At 57.4% G+C, this 18,846-nt stretch overlaps 2 protein-coding genes and 1 long non-coding RNA gene across 3 annotated transcripts in view; all 3 read left to right on the top strand.

Moving 5' to 3' along the window:
• The window catches only part of LOC101942124 (adhesion G protein-coupled receptor E5-like), a 40,927-nt gene extending 32,536 nt beyond the window's left edge, over positions 1-8,391 (top strand). The window contains exons 11-19 of the mRNA XM_065576165.1: positions 51-283; positions 558-722; positions 1,194-1,385; positions 1,784-2,004; positions 4,792-4,858; positions 5,174-5,265; positions 5,725-5,893; positions 6,817-6,906; positions 7,442-8,391. Coding sequence (XP_065432237.1) covers positions 51-283; positions 558-722; positions 1,194-1,385; positions 1,784-2,004; positions 4,792-4,858; positions 5,174-5,265; positions 5,725-5,893; positions 6,817-6,906; positions 7,442-7,450 — 1,238 coding nt within the window. The 3' untranslated portion in view covers positions 7,451-8,391. The remainder of the gene's footprint in view (positions 1-50; positions 284-557; positions 723-1,193; positions 1,386-1,783; positions 2,005-4,791; positions 4,859-5,173; positions 5,266-5,724; positions 5,894-6,816; positions 6,907-7,441) is intronic.
• A 1,658-nt stretch (positions 8,392-10,049) lies between these two features.
• LOC135977102 (uncharacterized) lies at positions 10,050-16,534 on the top strand. Its single transcript, XR_010594453.1, has 2 exons — positions 10,050-10,723; positions 14,119-16,534. It is a non-coding gene; the product is annotated as an uncharacterized LOC135977102 (long non-coding RNA).
• A 378-nt stretch (positions 16,535-16,912) lies between these two features.
• Positions 16,913-18,846, top strand: part of LOC101934762 (adhesion G protein-coupled receptor E2-like) — a 37,075-nt gene continuing 35,141 nt past the window's right edge. Inside the window, exon 1 of the mRNA XM_065576178.1 lies at positions 16,913-17,439. The gene's annotated coding sequence lies outside the window, so the exon portion shown is untranslated. The remainder of the gene's footprint in view (positions 17,440-18,846) is intronic.

Raw genomic sequence — 18,846 nt, 5'->3', positions numbered from 1 at the left:
CCCTGGGACCAGTCTGCCCCCATTTCATCCGTCTCCTCTGTCTCTCGCAGGCTTCACGCTGGCCGGGCTGCTGACATGCCAGAGGATGAGCCCCATCCTGGAAGGTGCTGTGCTGGTGGAGGTGCCCGAGTCGGATGAGATCGGCCAGACGGGGAAGTGGGCGCAGGAGCCGGGGTGGCCCAGCTACCGTGTGCTGTCTCCAGTGGCGTCGGCCTTCATCAGTGACCCGGGCATTCGGGCACTCAACCTCTCTGTCAGCATCCGCTTCAGCCACAAGGAGCCAGTGAGCCCCTGGGCTGGGCATGGGGGGAGGAGAGCCTGGGGCGCTGGGGGGAGAGCCAGGCCCATCTCTAGTAACACCCCCCACCCTGGGCAGCAGGTGAATCCGCCTCCCACACAAGGACAAACTGATGCTCTGTGCCTCCAGCCAAGCCCAGTCTCTTGTACCCCCCGACCTGCCCTCTCGGGGCCTGGGGAGTCCTGCCCCCTGTGCAACCCCAGCCAGCCCCCCACCCCGCTCCTGCCCCCCCATGCACCAAGCGTCTCTCTGTCCCCAGGAGAACAAGACCAACCTGCACCTCCTCTGCGCCTACTGGGAGCCTGGCAGCAGGCGCTGGGCCACCCACGGCTGCACCCTGCAGAAATTGACCACCAACAGCACCCGCTGCCAGTGCAACCACCTGACCAGCTTCGCCGTGCTCATGGCCTTCTACGAGCTGGAGGTAGGTGCGGCCCTCGCTGGGGCCTCGGGGATGGTCTGGTTCTGTTCTTCCCCTCAATCCCCCCCAACGGAGCAGGAGTCACTCCAGATTCTCCCCTGAGTAAACCCATTCCCCACCGGCGGGTGGGGCCCTGGATCTGATCGGGGGCACAAGCAGCCCCCCCATCCCCAAGGGCACAGGGAGACTCCTCAGGTAGCAGCAACCGACGTGCCTTTCCGCCTGGCTGGTTGGTGGAGACCCTAGACCCTAGGGGGGACAGGCTGGACCGCATCGAATCCATCTGGGCGGCTGGACCCAACCAGTCACTGGTTCCCGCAGGCTGCCCGGTGTCGCCACTAGGGGGCCCTCCCAGCCCTGGTACAGAGCGATGCCGACAGGCTAGTCCGGCTGTACCCTAAAGCCCGGCCTGGCTGCTGCCTTGGGGGGGGGGACCCTGACTAACCCCCTCACCCCACCCCACCCCAGCCACAGGACTGGATCCTGGACGTCATCACCAAGGTGGGGCTGATGATCTCGCTGCTGTGCCTGCTGCTGTCCATCGTCACCTTCCTCTTCTGCCGCGCCCTCAAGGGCCCCCGCACCACCATCCACCTGCACCTCTGCCTGGCGCTCTTCATCGCCTACACCGTCTTCCTCACCGGCACCTCCAGCACCGGCAACAGGGTACCTGGCTCCCCCCGCCAGCCTCGGGCCCCGTGCCCCGCAGCGACCCCCCCAGCCAGCCTCAAGCCCTGCTCCCCACAGCGCCCCCCCAGTCAACCTTGGGCCCCACTCCCCACAGGGCCCCACGCTGGCAGCTCCAGCCAGCCAACCTCAGGCCCTGCTCCCTGCAGTGCCCCCTGCTGGCACAGGCTGGGGCTGGAGAAGCCAGGAGCCACCCCACAGCCAGCAATCTTGCCTTGCTCCCCACAGTGCCCCCAGTGTCTGGGCCTGAAGTAGCTGGGAGCTTCCCCCACAGCCAGTGCTCCTGTCTTGCTCCCCACTGCGCCCCCTGCTGCCAGAGGCTGGGGCTGGAGGAGCCGGGAGCTCGGCCCTGATGTCCCACGTCCCGTTGGCTGCAGGTGGTGTGCGGCGTGGTGGCCGGGCTCCTGCACTATTTCTTCCTGGCCGCCTTCTGCTGGATGTGCCTGGAGGGCGCCGAGCTCTACCTGCTGGTGGTTCAGGTCTTCACCCCCCATGGCCTCAGGCGCCGCTACATGTTCCTGTTGGGCTACGGCGTGCCGGCCCTCATCGTGGGCGTCTCGGCCACCACCTACAGCGAGGGCTACGGCACGGCACGCCAGTGAGTCACCGGCCCGGGAGGGACAGGCCCAGTGCTCTCGGCCAGGGGCTCGAGGAGAACATGGCACCATGCCCAGGCAGCACACGGGGACAGGAGTGGCTGGGCCGAGTCCTTGCAAGGCGGGGTCCTCCCTCTCTCATGCAGGCGAGCCATGCTCGCCTTGTTGCTGAAGTAGGGGGACCTCCGCGATTTACGGAACTGGCGTCCCGTCTCGCTCCTCAGGTCGTAGCGAAGGCCATCTCGCTGCGGCTGGGGTCCGTGCTGGCGGACGTGGTCCATCCCGACCAGACCTACACCGTCCCGGGCCGGAGCATCTTCAATAACCTGTACTTGGTCTGGGACCTACTAGAGCTGGGGCGTAGGGATGGTCTGTCGTTCGCCCTCCTGTCCCTGGACCAGGAGAAGGCGTTCGACAGGATGGACCACGGGTATCTCCTGGGCACTCTGCGGGCGTTCGGCTTCGGGCCCCAGTTTGTGGGTTTTCTCCAGGTGCTGTACGCTGAGGTGGAGTGTCTGGTCAAGCTCAACTGGACCCTGACCGAGCCGGTCAGCTTCGGGCGGGGAGTACGGCAGGGGTGCCCCCTCTCGGGCCAGCTGTACGCTCTGGCGATCGAGCCCTTCCTCTGCCTCCTCCGTCGGAGGTTGGCGGGGTTGGTGCTTCGGGAGCCGGAGCTGCGCCTGGTCCTGTCGGCGTATGCCGACGACGTGCTCCTCGTGGTCCAGGACCCAGGCGACCTGGTGCAGGTGGAGGCCTGCCAGGCAGTTTACTCGGCGGCTTCCTCCGCCCGGGTCAACTGGGTCAAGAGCTCTGGCCTGGTGGTCGGGGACGGGTGGCAGGCCAGCTCCCTCCCACCCACGCTTCAAGCCATCCGGTGGAGCGCGGGTCCTCTGCTCTATCTCGGCGTTTACCTTTCCGCCACGCATCCTTCTCCGCCGGAGAACTGGCAGGATTTGGAGGCCAGGGTGGGTGAGCGGTTGCGGAGGTGGACAGGACTGCTCCGGTGTCTCTCCCTGCGAGGGAGGGTGCTGGTGCTGAACCAGCTCGTCCTGTCCATGCTCTGGCACCGGTTCAACACCCTGAGCCCGACCCCGGGGCTCCTGGCCAGACTCCAGAGGACGGCCCTGGAGTTTTTCTGGCCGGGACTGCACTGGGTCTCTGCAGGGGTTCTGAGTCTTCCCCTGGAGGAGGGAGGACAGGGCCTGGCTTGCCTCCGTAGCCAGGTCTATGTCTTCCGCCTCCAGGCCCTGCAGAGGCTCCTTTATGGCGCAGGTTGTCCGGCATGGAGCATGTTAGCGCACGCCTTCCTCCGCCGCCTCCGAGGGCTCCGATACAACCGGCAGCTCCTTTTTCTTCACCCGAGAGGTCTTCCGCGAGACCTCTCGGAGCTGCCGGTCTTCTACCAGGACCTCCTCCGGACCTGGAAGCTTTTTTCGGCGACCAGGTCCATTGTGGCCACCGAGGGCGCGGATCTCCTCGCGGAGCCCCTGCTGCACAATCCCGATCTCCGTGTGCAGGTGGCGGAGTCACCCTCGGTGAGCCGGAGGCTGGTCCTGGCAGAAACCACCAGGGTCGGAGACCTCCTGGACTACACCAGGGGGAACTGGGTGGATTCCCGCGCGCTTGGCCGGCGCATGGGGCTCTCCACCCTCGCGACCGCTCTGCGTGTACTCCAGGAGGTGGGCGCTGCATTGTCACCTCCTGCTCTCAGCTTCCTGTGGCGGGCCCTGCGAGAGGGCGCTCCCCGCCCACCCCTCACCCCGGGCAATCAAGACCTTTTTATCGGGCCCCTGTTCCGTGAGCCCCCCCAGCTCCCATAATCCGAGCCGGCTGCACGCTCTGCAGCCGGTCCGGTTTCGAACCGCGCCCAGGGACCACCTGTACACGCTCGTGCTCCACACGTTGGGCGGGTGAGCCCGCCCACCTCCCGGTTAACCAATATGGGCTCAGTCGGGAGTGCCGCTGCCATCTGGGCCCACCAGGGGAGGGGAGGGGTGGGCCCCCATGTGTAGGGTTACCATATTTTAATTTAAAAAAATGAGGCCCCGCCCCAACTCCGCCCCCTCCCTTGAACGCTCTGCCCCCCTGCTCCTCCCCGTCCCTTGCTTCCCGCGAATCAAATGTTCGCGGGAAGCCTGAAACAGGGAGGTAGCAGGTAAGCTGGGGCTGGGGCTGGGGAGCGGCGCGGCCCAGTCCGGCCTCCCCGGCTGAGCGGCTCCCTCTGGTGGCCGGCCGGCCCCGGCCAAGAGGCTCTGGCCCCGACGTCTCCTACCCGGCTCGGCTTGGGCTCTGGGGTTCCGGCCCTGGTTCCGGTCGAGCGGCTCCGGCCTGCCCTGGCCCCGGCGGTCCCAGCAGCCCTGGCCCCCGTCCGAGCACCGCCGGCCCCAGCACTGCCGGCCCCAGCACCGCCGGCCCCAGCGGCTCCGGCCCCCGGACGAGCACTGCCGGCCCCAGCGGCTCCGGCCGGGACCCAAGCCCCACGACCCCTTCCTCCCTATTTTGCCGGACATGTCCGGGAAAATCTGGACATATGGTAACCCTACCCATGCGGTGGGTGAGGCCAGTATGAGGGAGGGGGGCACCCTCCTGCCACTTGGGTGAGGGGAATCTTCTGTTCAGGGCCCCAACCCTGGGACACTTGTACAACACAAGAAAGCTCCCAGGCACCAAGGGGGGGGGGGCTGTCTAGTCTCCATCCCCCACTCTGCCGGTAGGGGGGGCAGACCCCACCCTGCAGTGCCCCCTGCTGGAAGGTGAGTGACTGACCCGTGTCTGTCCCTCCCCCACAGCTGCTGGCTCTCGCTGGAGAAGAAATTCATCTGGAGCTTCCTGGCGCCCGTCTGCATCATCATCGCGGTAAACCCCCTCCCCCAGCCCAGCCCCATGCCAGCGCCTGGCCCCCTGGCTGGCCCCTGGGGCCTGGCTGTCGGCTGCCCTCATTTCTTTCCCCAGCCATCCAGCCACCTCTCCAGGGCAGCTGGGCCCCTCGCTGCCCCCCCCCGCAAAGTCTCCAGCCTCCAGGGGCCGAGCTGGGTCACTATGGGGAGTGGGGCGCCCCCGGCCCAGGCAAGGGGCTGCCCCATGGGCTGCACAGCTGGCAGATCCCATAGCCCCCACCCCCGGGACACACTTAACCCCCCTCCCAACCCGCCTCTCCCCTGCCCCCGGCAGGTCAACGCCGTGATCTTCGTGGTCACCGTCTGGAAGCTGTTGCTGAAATTCGCTGACATCAACCCCGACATGAGCCAGCTGAAGAAGCTCAGGTAGCGGGCGCGGCCCCCAGGGCAGCAGAGACCCTGGCACTGCCCTGCTGCCCCCCGTCGGGGGAGGGGGACCTGGGGGGGCACATGAGTAACGAGATGTCATCCCCCCATATGTGGGGGGAGGGGGAAACTGGGGGGAGGGGGCCACAGGTGAGTGACATTTTCCCGCACCCCCTACTGGCTGGGGGGCAGAGTCTGGGCAGGTGGGGCTGTGTGCAGGAGATGTCAGTCACATGCGGGGGGAGGGGTGGTTCTGACTCAAGGGGCGGGGCCCTAGGAGAGAAGGGGAGGTGGGGCAAGCCCTCAAGGGGCGGGGCCCTGAGGGCGGGGGGAGGTGGGCTGTGACTGAGGGGTAGGACCCCAGGGGGACAGGAGCTGAGGCTGAGGGGTGGGGCCCCAAGGGGAGCTGGGCCGTGGCTGAGGGGCGGGGCCATGTGACTGGTTGCCCCTCCCCCGCAGGGTGCTCACCATCACGGCCATCGCCCAGCTCTGCGTCCTGGGCACCACCTGGATCTTCGGCCTGTTCCAGTTCAACCAGCGCAGCCTGGTCGTCTCCTACATCTTCACCATCCTCAACAGCCTGCAGGGGCTCTTCATCTTCCTGCTGCACTGTCTGCTCAAGAAACAGGCCAGTCCCCCCCGAGCCGGAGCTCAACCCCCCTCCGGGCACCCCCACAGCCAGCGCTCACCCCCTGCCCCACAGCACCTCACCCCCGGGCACCCCCACAGCCAGTGCTCATCCCCTGCCCCAGAGCACCTCACCCCCAGGATCCTTCCACAGACAGCGCTCATCCCCTGCCCCACAGCCCCCCCACTGGCAGCTCCCCCCGTCATGGAGTGTGGGGGAGTCAGGGCCCTGCACCCCCCACTTCCTGCGATTCACCGGGACTCTCAGCCAGCCAGTAAAACAGAAGGTTGATTAGATGACAGGAACACAGTCCAAAACAGAGCTTGTAGGTAGATTGAACAGGACCCCTCAGTCAGGTCCATCTTGGGGGGCAGGGAGCTTAGACCCCAGCCCCAGGGCTCCCACCATTTCCCCAGCCAGCTCCAAACTGAAACTCCCCAGCCCCTCCTCTCCCTTTGTCTCTTTCCCAGGCCAGGAGGTCACCTGATCGCTTTGTTCTCCAACACCTTCAGTTGGCACCTGTGCAGGGGAGGGGCCCAGGAAACAGGGTGTCGGCCATTCTCTGTGCAGACACCATCACACTGGCCCTCTCGGACTCTGCAACAATCGCCCCCTCTTATCCCACCACCTAGATACTTGAGAAATGCATAGGGGAAACTGAGACACCCACACAGTATTCAGAGAAAACATTAAGAACATTCCCACTTCGTCACACCCCCCACCAGCCAGCGCTCCTGCCCCACAGCGCCCCCCACTGGGAGCTCCCCCCAGTGCCCTCTGCTTGGAGGGGCTGGGGCTGGTGTAGCTGAGAGCTCCCCTCCTGCCCGACCACTTCTGGGCCCTTGTCTCCCTACAGCTGAGGCCCCACCCCCGCGAGCTCCCCTGCGCCGTGGGGTGACCAGCCCTCTCCTCTCTCCTGCCAGGTGAGGGACGAGTACCGCAGGTGGCTGAGCTGCGGCGGCCTCAAGAGACCGGCCAAGAACTCCGACTTCTCCAGCTCCACCACCACAAGGGTAAGGGGGGGCTGGGTTGGGCCGGGCTCCACAACAGCACAGGAGCCTTCTGCCCTGCAGCCCTTCCCCGCCCCCCGTCCCCCACTGCCCTCCTGCTCCGGTCCCCACAGCCAAACCCCACCCAGCAAGTGCTCACTGCCTCCTGCCCGTGTTTGGGGGGGGCAGGGTTTAAGAAGAGAAATGAGGCAGAGCTGGGCTGAAAAGGAATTAGAAGCCAGAGAGAGGGGCTGGGAGCCCTGGGGTCGGTCCCCAGCTCTGGGAGGGGAGGGGGGATCTAGGAGCCAGGACCCCTGGGGTCTGTCCCCAGCTCTGGGAGGGGAGGGGGGATCTAGGAGCCAGGACCCCTGGGGTCTGTCCCCAGCTCTGGGAGGGGATGGGGGGATCTAGGAGCCAGGACCCCTGGGGTCGGTCCCCAGCTCTGGGAGGGGCTGAGAGCCAGGACCCCATTTGTCATTTTGACTCACCATGAGGCAGCCTGGGGGGAGGGGAGAGTGGGGGGTCGAGTCCTGCTCTAACCCCCCCCCTTTCCCAGCAGGGGCTCTAGCCACCGCAGGATTCGGGGTTGTAGCTCTCTTGCGCTCAGCCCATTTCCGGACACCGCAGCTTTGCACATGAGAAAACCCGGCCCCCTGCCCCCGGCCTGGCCCTGCCCGTGAGCAGAGACCCACCACGCACCTGGACTCGCCGCATGCAGATGCTTCAACAGTTGCCCAGCGGAATCTGACTCCCAGCCCCCGCTGCTCCAACCCTCTTAGGGTGACCAGATAAGGGAAAGAAAGAAAGAGGAACACAAGGGGGGGTGCAGTCAGTCCCACAGGCGGAGCAAAAAACAAAACCCAGCGCTGCCGGCAGATATCGGGACGCGGGACAAACCCCGAAATAGCGGGATTGTCCCGATTTTATCGGGACGTCTGGTCACCCTAAACCCTCTAGATGACACGTTCTAAGGGCAGCTGGGCCCACGGTGATCCTCGAAGTCCAACCAGCTGCAGAACAGGCCCCCGCCCTCCCTGGATTCACTCCTGCTCCATTGAGAGCAGAACGTCCCGGCTCCATTGGGAAAGGGCCAGTGCTGAGAATCCACCACGCCCCCAGGGAAGCTGTCCCGGGTTCATTTACCCTCCCTGCCGATTTCCAGTGTGACAGTCTCGCTTCCAGCCCTTTGGCTGCGAGACTGAAGAACCCATGATCACAGTCCCTATAGACTGACCCAGTCACCCCTTCCCTGTCTCTGCTAATCCAACTGAGGTCCTGGAGTCTGTCACTACCGGGCAGGTTTGCGAATCCTCACGGGCCTTCTGGCCTCTCTCCAATTGATCAGCCTCTGGCTGAAAGTGGGGACACCAGAGCTGGACACTAGTTAAGCGGCACTCAGACCAGTGCCAGATACAGAGTAAAATAACCTCCCTCCTCCTACCTGAGCGTCCCCTCTTCACGCATCCACTGAAAGTTATTTCATTAAATAACAACAGACAAACCCCCAAACCACAATCTCATCTTTTTTTTTACTAAAATCTCCTGATTTGGGAGCCGATCTCCTGATTTTGGGGTTTGTCTCACTTGATCTCCTGGCGCTGTTCATGATCAGCTCCCACCAAGAGCAGAGAGAGCCTGACCCACCTGGCCTCTAGGGGGAGCTGTTTGCTTGGTGACATATAATATCTGATTAGTATTAAGCCTTGGTGATTATTTCCCGTTAGCCCTGGTTGTTGCTGGCCCCACGGAGGCGTGAACCCCATGGTTCAGGCTGTTGTTGTCATGCTGTCTCTCACTTGCTCCCTCTGTCTCGTTCTCTCGCTCTGGGTGCAACTTCCTCAGCCGGTGCCGGCCTTATAAATGCTGCTATTTCCAGCCTGCCCCACTTGTGCCCCGCCTCCCCCCACTGGGCACCCATTGGCTCTATAAGAAAGAGGAATTGGCCTGGGCTACTGTGGGGGTACGTGGGTTTGAGGGAACAGGTTGTACTTCTAGGTTAAGTACAACTGTATAAACACACGATGCCACAAATGCAATTGTGTGACGACAACCGTGCAAGCATGCTGTAGCTACAGCTGTGCAAACACAATCTGCTGCAAGTACAACTGAACAACTGTCAAAGTCTAGTGCAACCACCATGTAACTACAACCTTGCAGGCACAATCGGCTGCAAGTGCAACTAAAACCAGGGAAGTACACTACACAACAACTACAACTGGGAAACGACGGCCATGCAATTGCACAATGGAGCAAGTACAATGGTGCAGCTGTACAAACACTACACTACAGGTGCAACAGCTCCACTACAACTGTACAAAAGCACAATGTTGCAAGTGCAATGGTACAATGGTGCAGCTAAAACCGTACAAGCATGCAATGCTCCCAGTGTAACTGCAACTACCACTGTGCACAATGATGCTGCAAGGAAAATTGCGCACCTGTGCAAGCACGCAAATGCAAGCACCTTTATGCTGAAAGTGGAATTGTACAACAACCTGGCAAGCTCACAAGTATAATGGCAGCTGTGCAAGCACACCACACTGAAAGTGCAAGTGTGCAAACACAATATGCTACCAGTGCAACCACACTAGGCTCCAAGGCCACTGTGCAACTATAGATGTGCAAGCACAATTCACTGCAACTGCCTTAAGCCCATTGCTTTGCAGTAGACGCGTTCGTGTCCAGTCCTTGTGCCCTGGCTGTGACTCTCTCAGCTGACCTTCTAACAACAGGCAGGCTGGTGTCCACACAGCAGCCTTTTCCACCTGCCTTGTCTTTGCTGCCGGAGTTTGTCCCAGTGAATTCTGGGAAACTGGGCTGCGATTGAGAATTACTTGCTAGCTCAGGTCCAGTCCCCGTGCTCCAATGTGGATTTAAGTATTTCTACAGAGGAGAACGGCTTCAAGAGGAGAGGGTGAGAACACCCCAGCTCTGAATATCCCATAAGGTGCTCGCTTGTGTTGCCGGCACAGAGGGCCCGAGGACAGCAACAGCGTGGTTTGTTGCCCAGTGTGCTTCGCGCCAATAAACACACCAGGGTGGAGAAGCAAACAAAGTTTATTTGAGATCTCAAAGTGGTGCAAGGAGACAGGCAAGTTTCAGATCAAGCACACCAGCAAAAACAGTTTTCCTCTCTTTATACTTTTTACAACTAAGCCCCCTGTTAGGCCCAAAAACCGAAAAACATGTTTATCTCGGCTTCTGCTTGTTATCCCAGTAAACATGCTTATCTCAGTTCTCACTGTCGTTTCCTATGCATGAAGCTGCACGTATACAGGATGTATAGAAGATATATGGAAAAGGGGAGGGGGTTGGACGGACCCTGGGAAAGGAATGTGAAGGACGGGAAGCTAAACAAATGTATCCTGATTACTACTAGAACTGAATTTAAACAATGCATAGGTTAGCAGAATTTAGACACGCTAAGTTGTTTGTCTCTCTGTATAAAAGAAGCCCAGTTGTGCTTGTAAGGTGTGTTCCTCCCTCTGGCATGAGTCGAGGGGGACACCCGCTCAGCTGACTGATCAATAAAGAACTTGAAGCCGTCTTCTAGACTCCCGTGCCTCCTTGGGGTAATTGGGCAGCTCCAGGGGGAAACGAGCCCATTTGGCTAACAAATGGCGACTCCGCCGGGACTTCTCTCCCTGTAGAGGGCACTGACCGACGGCCGAGGGCGATTCCGAGGAGTGGCCACCTCGAGCTGTTGCTTTGCTCGGGCCTCGGATCGTCACAATCGGCCGGGGCGGCTGCGTCCTCTCTGAAGAGAACTCTGAAGGACACGGAAGCAAGACGGCTTCAGAAGGAGGGGAAGTCTGACTGCCGGACGCGGCCACTTCGGGCGGTAAGTGCGTTTACCTCCTGGGTTTGAGGAATAACGCCCCCGAGGTGTGGGTTGGACAGTGGAAATCCCCTAGGCAGCCTGTATACGGGAAGGTATGTTAACATTATTGTAGCTTTGTAAATGTCTTGTTGTTGTGTTTTTGGTTAAAGGGTAAGCAAATAACGGCCAATGAGTAACGTAACTAACTCCACAAGTCCATGAGCCGTTTTTAACAATTATTGGGACTTGGAGCAACCTCAGGGATTACTCTTGTTTCTGGGAGGGGTAATCTTGTTTCTCCTCTTAATGGTGTGTTGGAAACCGAGATTGTAACTGATTAAAGGATCTGTGTGAAAGATGAATGAGTGCCGCTGACAGGTCTGAGGCTTAAGCTGACTTCAGCCGCCCCAAGACTCCTGCAAGGGGAAACCCGATGACCAGGATATCTTGATTGCAAGGGGGGTCAGCCAAACCTCGTGACCCAGCGGATATCTGAGTTAGAACTAGATCTATACCTCTTCCCCCTCTTAATATCTCTGTCTCGGAAAACTCTGGGTAAAGCATAATGGGGTCCGGACAAAGCACCTTCTCCTGGACACCCCTGGGATGTATGCTGGATAACTGGAAGGCATTTAGACGCCAGGCTAATTATGGAATTGTATTATGTAAAGACAAGCTTGTAAAATTCTGTACTCTTGAATGGATGACATTCGGGGTGGAATGGCCCGAGGGAGGGACGCTCAAACCAGGGGTTGTACAAGCAGTACATAGCATTGTGACCTGGGATGGGCATTGGGACCAATATCCCTATATAGATATTTGGCAGGACCTTGTGGCCAATCATCCCCCATGGTTGCAAAAATGTAGATCACAAACTATTAAAACCTTAATGGCCCGTGCCCCTGTTAGGAAACCCTGTTTCCCTGTTAAGAAATTTTGTCTGCGGGCTGTGATTCCCTCTGCCCCTGAGGGTAATCTCACTATGGTATATGTTCCCTTTACCACTAGTGATCTATATAATTGGAAGCAACAGAATCCCCCGTTCTCGGAAGAAAGGGGCCCACGTTTTAGCCATGGCCCAAAGGAAAGGATATGAAGAAAGGGGGGACAAAGTTAAGGGACGGCCAGGGCCACCGGGGAAGGGGCGTGGCCCCTGCCTGGGTCGAAATCAGTGCGCTATCTGTAGGAAAGAGGGGCACTGGAAGAATGAATGTCCCCGGTGACAGGCCATGGGAAAGGAACGTAAAGATAAAACCCCGTCCCTTCCCATCCTCTACAACAGTACAGGACGTTCAGGGGAGGAGTCTTCCCCATAGGGGGGTCGGGGAACCCAGCGGCCCCTCCTGACAGCACAAGCTGCCAGCCTGGATCCCACAGTAAAAATTAAAGTGGAGGGCCGCCCAATTGAAGCCCTTATTAATACTGGGGCCACTCTTAGTTTGCTCCCCCTTAATAAGGCTCCCCGAGATAGAGCTCGGGGACGTGCCATAGTCCAGGGGATAGAGGGACAAACTACAGCTTTGGAAAAAAACTTTGCCTCTCCTAGTAAAAATAGGGGACCGTCAAATTTCCCATCAGTTTGTTTGCAGTCCTTCCTGCCCCATAGCGCTGCTCGGACGAGATATCCTTACTAAATTGCAGGCGGAGATCTCATTCGATAATGGGACAATGGAAGTCAGAATCCCTAAGCAACAAGCCTCTAATTACCAGATGGCTCTCATAAATGCTAGAGATCACTCCCTGGAATGTAAGGGAAGTGATGGAAGCCAGTTGGGGTGTGTGTGTGTGTGTGTGTGTGTGTGTGTGTAAATCCCAAGGTCTGGGCAAAGGAAGGAGGCGTGGCCCGAGCCAGGAATGCTACACCAGTGCATATTTCCCTTAAGGAGGGAAGCAGCCCAGTCCGAATTCGACAATACCCCCTTAAGCTAACCACTCGGATCGGGTTAAAACCCCTGATTCAAAAGTTTTTGCAGTGCGGGTGGTTAAAGGAAGACACGTCCCCATACAATACTCCAATAATGGGGGTGCCTAAGCCTAATGGGCAGTATCGGTTGGTCCAGGACCTAAGACAAATTAACAAATTAATAGCAGAGACTGTTTGCCTTTGAGTGGGAGGACCCAGATACCCACTACAAAGCTCAATAACTTTGGACCGTTGTCCCACAAGGACTTACCTGTGCACCCGAGATTTTTGGCAGCCAGTTAAAAAGGGACCTCACCCCATTCCTGGCTAAACACCCTTTATGTAACATAGTTCAGTGCTGCGATGATCTGCTCTTGAGTACTGAAACAGAGACAGTCTGCAAGGAGCAAACTGTAGAGCTCCTCAATCACCTTGGGGTACAGGGATATAAAGTATCAAAGGAAAAAGCTCAGTTGGTTAAGCAGCAGGTCACCTTCCTTGGATACCACCTCTGCCAAGGGAGTCGCAGTTTGGGTAAAGAAAGAATCCAGGTTATACTTAACAGCCCTTAACCCCGGCACCCCCGAGAATTAAGGGCTTTTCTGGGATTGACTGGCTTCTGTTGACTCTGGATCCCTGACTATGGGGGAAAAGCCAAACCACTATATGAGTCTTTGACTAAAGAAGGTCTACTCCACTAGAAATGGACCAGGGAAATGGAAAAAGCATTTCGAGAGCTTAAAGAAGGCTTGGTTCAGCCTCCCGCTCTAGCCCTCACAGATTCCCGGAAGCCATTCACCCTATACGTTCATGAAAGAGGAGGGGTGGCAGCTGGAGTCCTGTGCCAAAGGTCAGGGCCAACCTGGCGACCCATTGGATACTATTCGAAGGTCTTGGACCCTGTCACCAAGGGGTGGCCTGCCTGCTTATGGGCCGTTGCAGCAACCGCTCTCCTTGTACAGGAGGCTGAAAAGTTTACCCTGGGGGGGGACACTGAGGTTGTGGTTCCCCACGGGATACCTCAAATACTGGGGACAGGTGCTGGGGAAAAGCATCTAAATCCCAGTCGACATACCAGATATGAGGTAGGGCCCTTGCTAGCCCCTAACTTAACCTTTAGAACAGTTAGTTCCCTCAACCTAGCTACCCTATTGCCTGACCCTTGGGTTTCCTATGAGACCAGCCCCACTCATGACTGTATTGAAGTCTTGCAACAGGTGTCCCAGGCACTCGGTATACAATGGAAGTTGCATACATCCTGGAGGCCGCAAAGCACGGGACAGGTGGAAAGAATGAATAGAACTCTCAAGGATACCCTCACTAAATTATGCACAGAGTCTAGTTTAAAGTGGCTTGATGCGTTACCACTCGCCCTTACCCGCATTCGAAGGGCCCCACGTAAGGGTCTTAAGCTTTCACCATTATCCCGGGGTTCTGGGAGGATGTAAACTGGGAAATGGGGAAGGACTCCTTATGGAAACAGGTCTCTGGGTTGCAGTCTGTTTTGTTACAGCTGCATCGACGCGGTGCCTTTTCAGGCCCTTTCCTTGGACCAGCCCGTGCACCCGTTCCAGATCGGTGATCAGGTCCTCGTCAAGAAGTGGAAGCGTGACCCCCTTACACCACGGTGGGACGGCCCGCACACTGTCTCGCTCATCAGCCAAGCTGCAGTCAAAGTTCTTGGGAGTGACAAATGGACACACTATATGCGGGTAAGGCGGTTTCTGAATCCTAACCCGGAAACTGAACTAGCGGAAGAGGACACCAGCCCTCTGCCCGCCCCGGCTCCGGATGCCCGGGGTGGCACAGGTGAAGACTCCACCTGGGAGTATCAGTACTTGGACGGACTAAAGGGACTGTTTAGAAAAAGATAATGAAATTATTGTTAATATCTTTGTTTATGTGCTTCCACCACTATTATGGTTGGGAAAATAGGTTTTTACAGCTGGGGGGAGACAATAGCAAAATCCATTAACCTCAGTAACTGTTGGGTATGCGGAGGCCCAGAGGAATTAAATGAATGGCCTTGGGTAGCCCAGCCGGTACAGCCCAAATGGTGGCTCAGCAATTTGAGTATAGTCCACGATGGAACGGGGGTTTGGACTGAGGATAGTAGCCCCTGGCGACTGTATTCTTCTGGAATGGGTATTCTCTGCCTTAATCGGACAAGGCGGGAGGGAGTGTACTTGGGAGAAAGCAAGTGTGATTGGACTCTATCCCCAGGGTTTGATTGCTGGGACCCTTATTGTCATCTGTATGACTGCTCTAAATATCAGGGGCAATGGAACCAGACCCATGTGAGGCTCACCAATAATAGTTGGGTGAAATGCTCCAAACAATACTACCCTACGGCCGAAGGTTGCAGGGCGGTAGGACAGGATGGGTTCTTTGACGCCCTATTCACGAGTTGCCAGGTAGACAATACCACTAGCAAGGACCACGTGGTACAGTGGTTTCAAATGGGCATGGCAGAATAAGAATGGAACTCGAGTATGGGGTTTTAAACAATTCTGGTCTAGCACCAATCAGCCAAAATGAGGCTGCGATTGAGTCTGGAAAGCAGGAGCTGGGGCGTGGAGATGTGATTATTGCAGTTCAGCTGATGGAATGGTGGGGGGACCTTTAGGGCCAGGTAATCCTTTATATTTTGACCATCTAAAGGACGATGAGAATGAGGAAACCTGGAATGGCCCCTTTGCTAATGGAACCTGGGCTCTAAAGGGCCATTATTGGATCTGCGGGTCCTATGCCTACTAAAGATTGCCTCCAAATTGGTCTGGGATATGTTATGTTGGATATATAAGACCCTTGTTCTTTCTATTACCCCAGATGCAGGGAAATAAATTGGGAATTAGGGTTTAATTAGAAAAAGGCGGTTCGTGGATTCCACCCTGACCGCCGAAAGCTCCCAAACATGGGGGGCTCAGGAGTGGCCCCCTGAGAAAATTATAAAACATTATGGTCCAGCTACATGGAATCCTAATGAGTGGATCTCAGGAGCAAGGGAGCCCATTTACAACTTGAATCGGATAATTAGGCTGCAAGCCATTTTAGAAATAATAACTAATCAGACGGCTGCAGCTCTTGATCTTTTGGCCGATCAGTCCACTCAGATGAGGAATGTGCTCAACCAGCACCATCTAGTTCTTGATTATTTGCTGGCAGAAGAAGGGGGAATCTGTGCAAAATTAAACTAATCTAATTGCTGTTTACAAATAGATGATAATGTAAAGGTGGTAAAACAGCTAACAAAAGAAATGAGGAAGCTAGCCCATGTCCCGGTCCAAACATGGGGTGGGTGGAATATGGACTGGGTCACGTTCTGGTTACCGCAACTGGAATGGCTCCGAGAAGGCCTTCTTCTCTTTGTACTTTTTATTACAACCCTATTAACCCTAGCTTGCTTTGCTCCCTGTGTAGTTGCATTAGTCCGACGAATGGCTAATCAAATTATACACCAACAAATGATGGCCCTATACCAGCCGGTGAAGGCTGAGGATTGGGGGCCATAAGGCTCTCAAAATGCTTTTTAGGGGGGAATCTTGTTAGGCCCAAAAACCGAAAAACATGTTTATCTCGGCTTCTGCTTGTTATCCCAGTAAACATGCTTATCTCAGTTCTCACTGTCGTTTCCTATGCATGAAGCTGCACGTATACAGGATGTATAGAAGATATATGGAAAAGGGGAGGGGGTTGGACGGACCCTGGGAAAGGAATGTGAAGGACGGGAAGCTAAACAAATGTATCCTGATTACTACTAGAACTGAATTTAAACAATGCATAGGTTAGCAGAATTTAGACACGCTAAGTTGTTTGTCTCTCTGTATAAAAGAAGCCCAGTTGTGCTTGTAAGGTGTGTTCCTCCCTCTGGCATGAGTCGAGGGGGACACCCGCTCAGCTGACTGATCAATAAAGAACTTGAAGCCGTCTTCTAGACTCCCGTGCCTCCTTGGGGTAATTGGGCAGCTCCAGGGGGAAACGAGCCCATTTGGCTAACACCCCCCCTTCCCCTCTCTACTGAAGGCATGTTTATACATTAGAGCAATTAAATAATTCTGGGGCTATAAGTCTAGCTTGTTTGTAACACTCCTCTAAACTGTTACCTGGTCCTGTTTACCCGTGGTTTATTACCTCTTCTCCAGCCAGAAACATGCAAGCCTCATCATTATCGCTTGGTACCTGGTATGGAGGCGGGGAGGGTTTGTAACTGATAATTGGCTGTTTACACATTCCATGCATTTAGCTTTTGAGGTCGATTAGAGTTAAACATTGAAGAACTTTGGTTCATCCAGGCCTAGTGACATCAACACTTGGGATCCCTGTGTTGCATCAGGCAGAGTGGAGATTAGAACCTGGGTCTCCCACATCCTGGAAGAGGCTCTGACTACTGGGATAAGTGGGGCACCCCCATGATGCTTTGTGCAGGACCCAGTTTGGGCTAGAAACTGACTGGGAGGCAGATGGCAAATGAACAGAGCCCAGTGGTTCTGATTTTAGAAGATCGCCTGGTTTGCAAACTGTGCTGGTGATTCTCTGAGGGGCTGAGATGTGACAACCACATGCAGCATTGAGGACACACAAACCTCCACCTTCCTTTCATCTACAGCCGATGGACAGCTGGATTTCTGGGTGTGGGTTTGTATAGCACCTAGCACCGTTCATACGTTCTAAAGCCAGAGGGGACCAGTGTGATCATCCCATCCGACCGCCTGCATAACGCAGGCCCCAGGACTTCCCTGGCTTCATTCCTGTGGGAACTGGAGCAGATCTGCTAGAGAAACATCCAGCCTTGATCTAAATATAGCCACCAAAGGAGAATCCACCATGGCCCTTGGTAAGTTGTTCCAAGGCTTCGTTCCCCACTGTTAAAAATGTGCCCCTTATTTCCCGTCTGTCATTTGCACCAGAAACGTAGAAGATGCTGGACAAAATTAGACCCTGCTCCGGGTGGGTAGATAGATCCAATTTGTGGCTCTGATTTCCCAAGATTGAGTCTCCCTGCTCCGTTAGTGGAATGCCCTGTTTCCCCCGCCCCCCAGCTCCTGGGCAGGAGCTGCCCATGCAGCACAGACACGGGCTGAGCACGGGTGCCAGAGGAAGGAGCCGGCCCACGCTCCAGCACAATAGTGGCGTCGCCCAGAGCCAGCGCCAGGGTGTCCGAGTGCTGCACTGCGGCCGGCTCAGGGCCACCACTTCCCCAGAACGACAGCAGGAGCCCACGAGTGAGGAGGGGCCTGGTTTGTCGCCGCTTTCACTTTTCCTGCCCATTGTTCAGCTCGGGAGTCGTCGCAAACGCTTCCTTATGGCAACACAGCTGATATCCCGCCAGAGCCAGGGCACATGTCCAGCTGCATCCCCAGCCTGGCGCCAATGCCCTGGCTGTGCCCTGTCCTGATTCACACCCCAGTCTGGCACCAGGGGGCGCTGTGCTGCTGGGGGTGCTGCCCACACTGCCCTGGCTGTGCCCCGTCCCCATACACACCCCAGCCTGGCACCAGGGGGCGCTGTGCTGCTGGGGGTGCTGCCCCCACTGCCCTGGCTGTGCCCTGTCCCCATACACACCCCAGCCTGGCACCAGGGAGTGCTGTGCTGCTGGGATGCTGCCCCCACTGCCCTGGTCACGTCCCTTCTCCTCCATAATCACTGGGGGCCCATCTCAGGATCGGGCCCGTGGGCCTAGCCGCAGTGTTTGGCGCTCGTCTCTCTTTACTGTCGGCCTCTCTCGCTCCAGCGAAGCATGAACCCCTGGGGCCGGGGCTGGTTTGTGGTTTATTGCCTGGTTCTGGAGCAGCAGGGTTAGCGCCAGTTCCCACCCCCACCCCCCGGAATCCAGGCCCGCCGGGGAAACTGATCCCCTTGGCATGAAACTGTCCCTGGAAAAAGCCCGGGGCCGACTGGGGCAAGAGGGGGTTTGAGGAACTCCACCGAATGACAATCGCAATCAAGAAACCTGCCCCCGACGGGACATGGGGCCCCGGGCACCCGGCCTCTAACCTCCCACTGGGGAGAGCCCTGCTGCTGGGGCCTGACCCCCAATACCGTGGGGAGGGGGCTGGGGGGATGTGGGGGTGCAGGAGATGGGGTGTATTTGAGCTGTTGGTGGGGGGGTCAGAGTACACTTGGGGGGTACCAGGGGTTGGGGTCTATTGATGGGGGTTCTAAAGGGGGGGTTGGGTTGTGCCTGAGCTGCCCAGCACTGCAGAGTATTTTAGGGCAGGGGACTGTGACCTGCAGCCTCCCG

Source organism: Chrysemys picta, chromosome 22 (assembly GCF_011386835.1).
Source record: "Chrysemys picta bellii isolate R12L10 chromosome 22, ASM1138683v2, whole genome shotgun sequence".
NCBI classification, from domain to species: domain Eukaryota; kingdom Metazoa; phylum Chordata; order Testudines; family Emydidae; genus Chrysemys; species Chrysemys picta.
The sequence above is the reverse complement of the archived record's forward strand: the minus strand, read 5'-3'. Positions and strand labels throughout refer to the sequence as shown.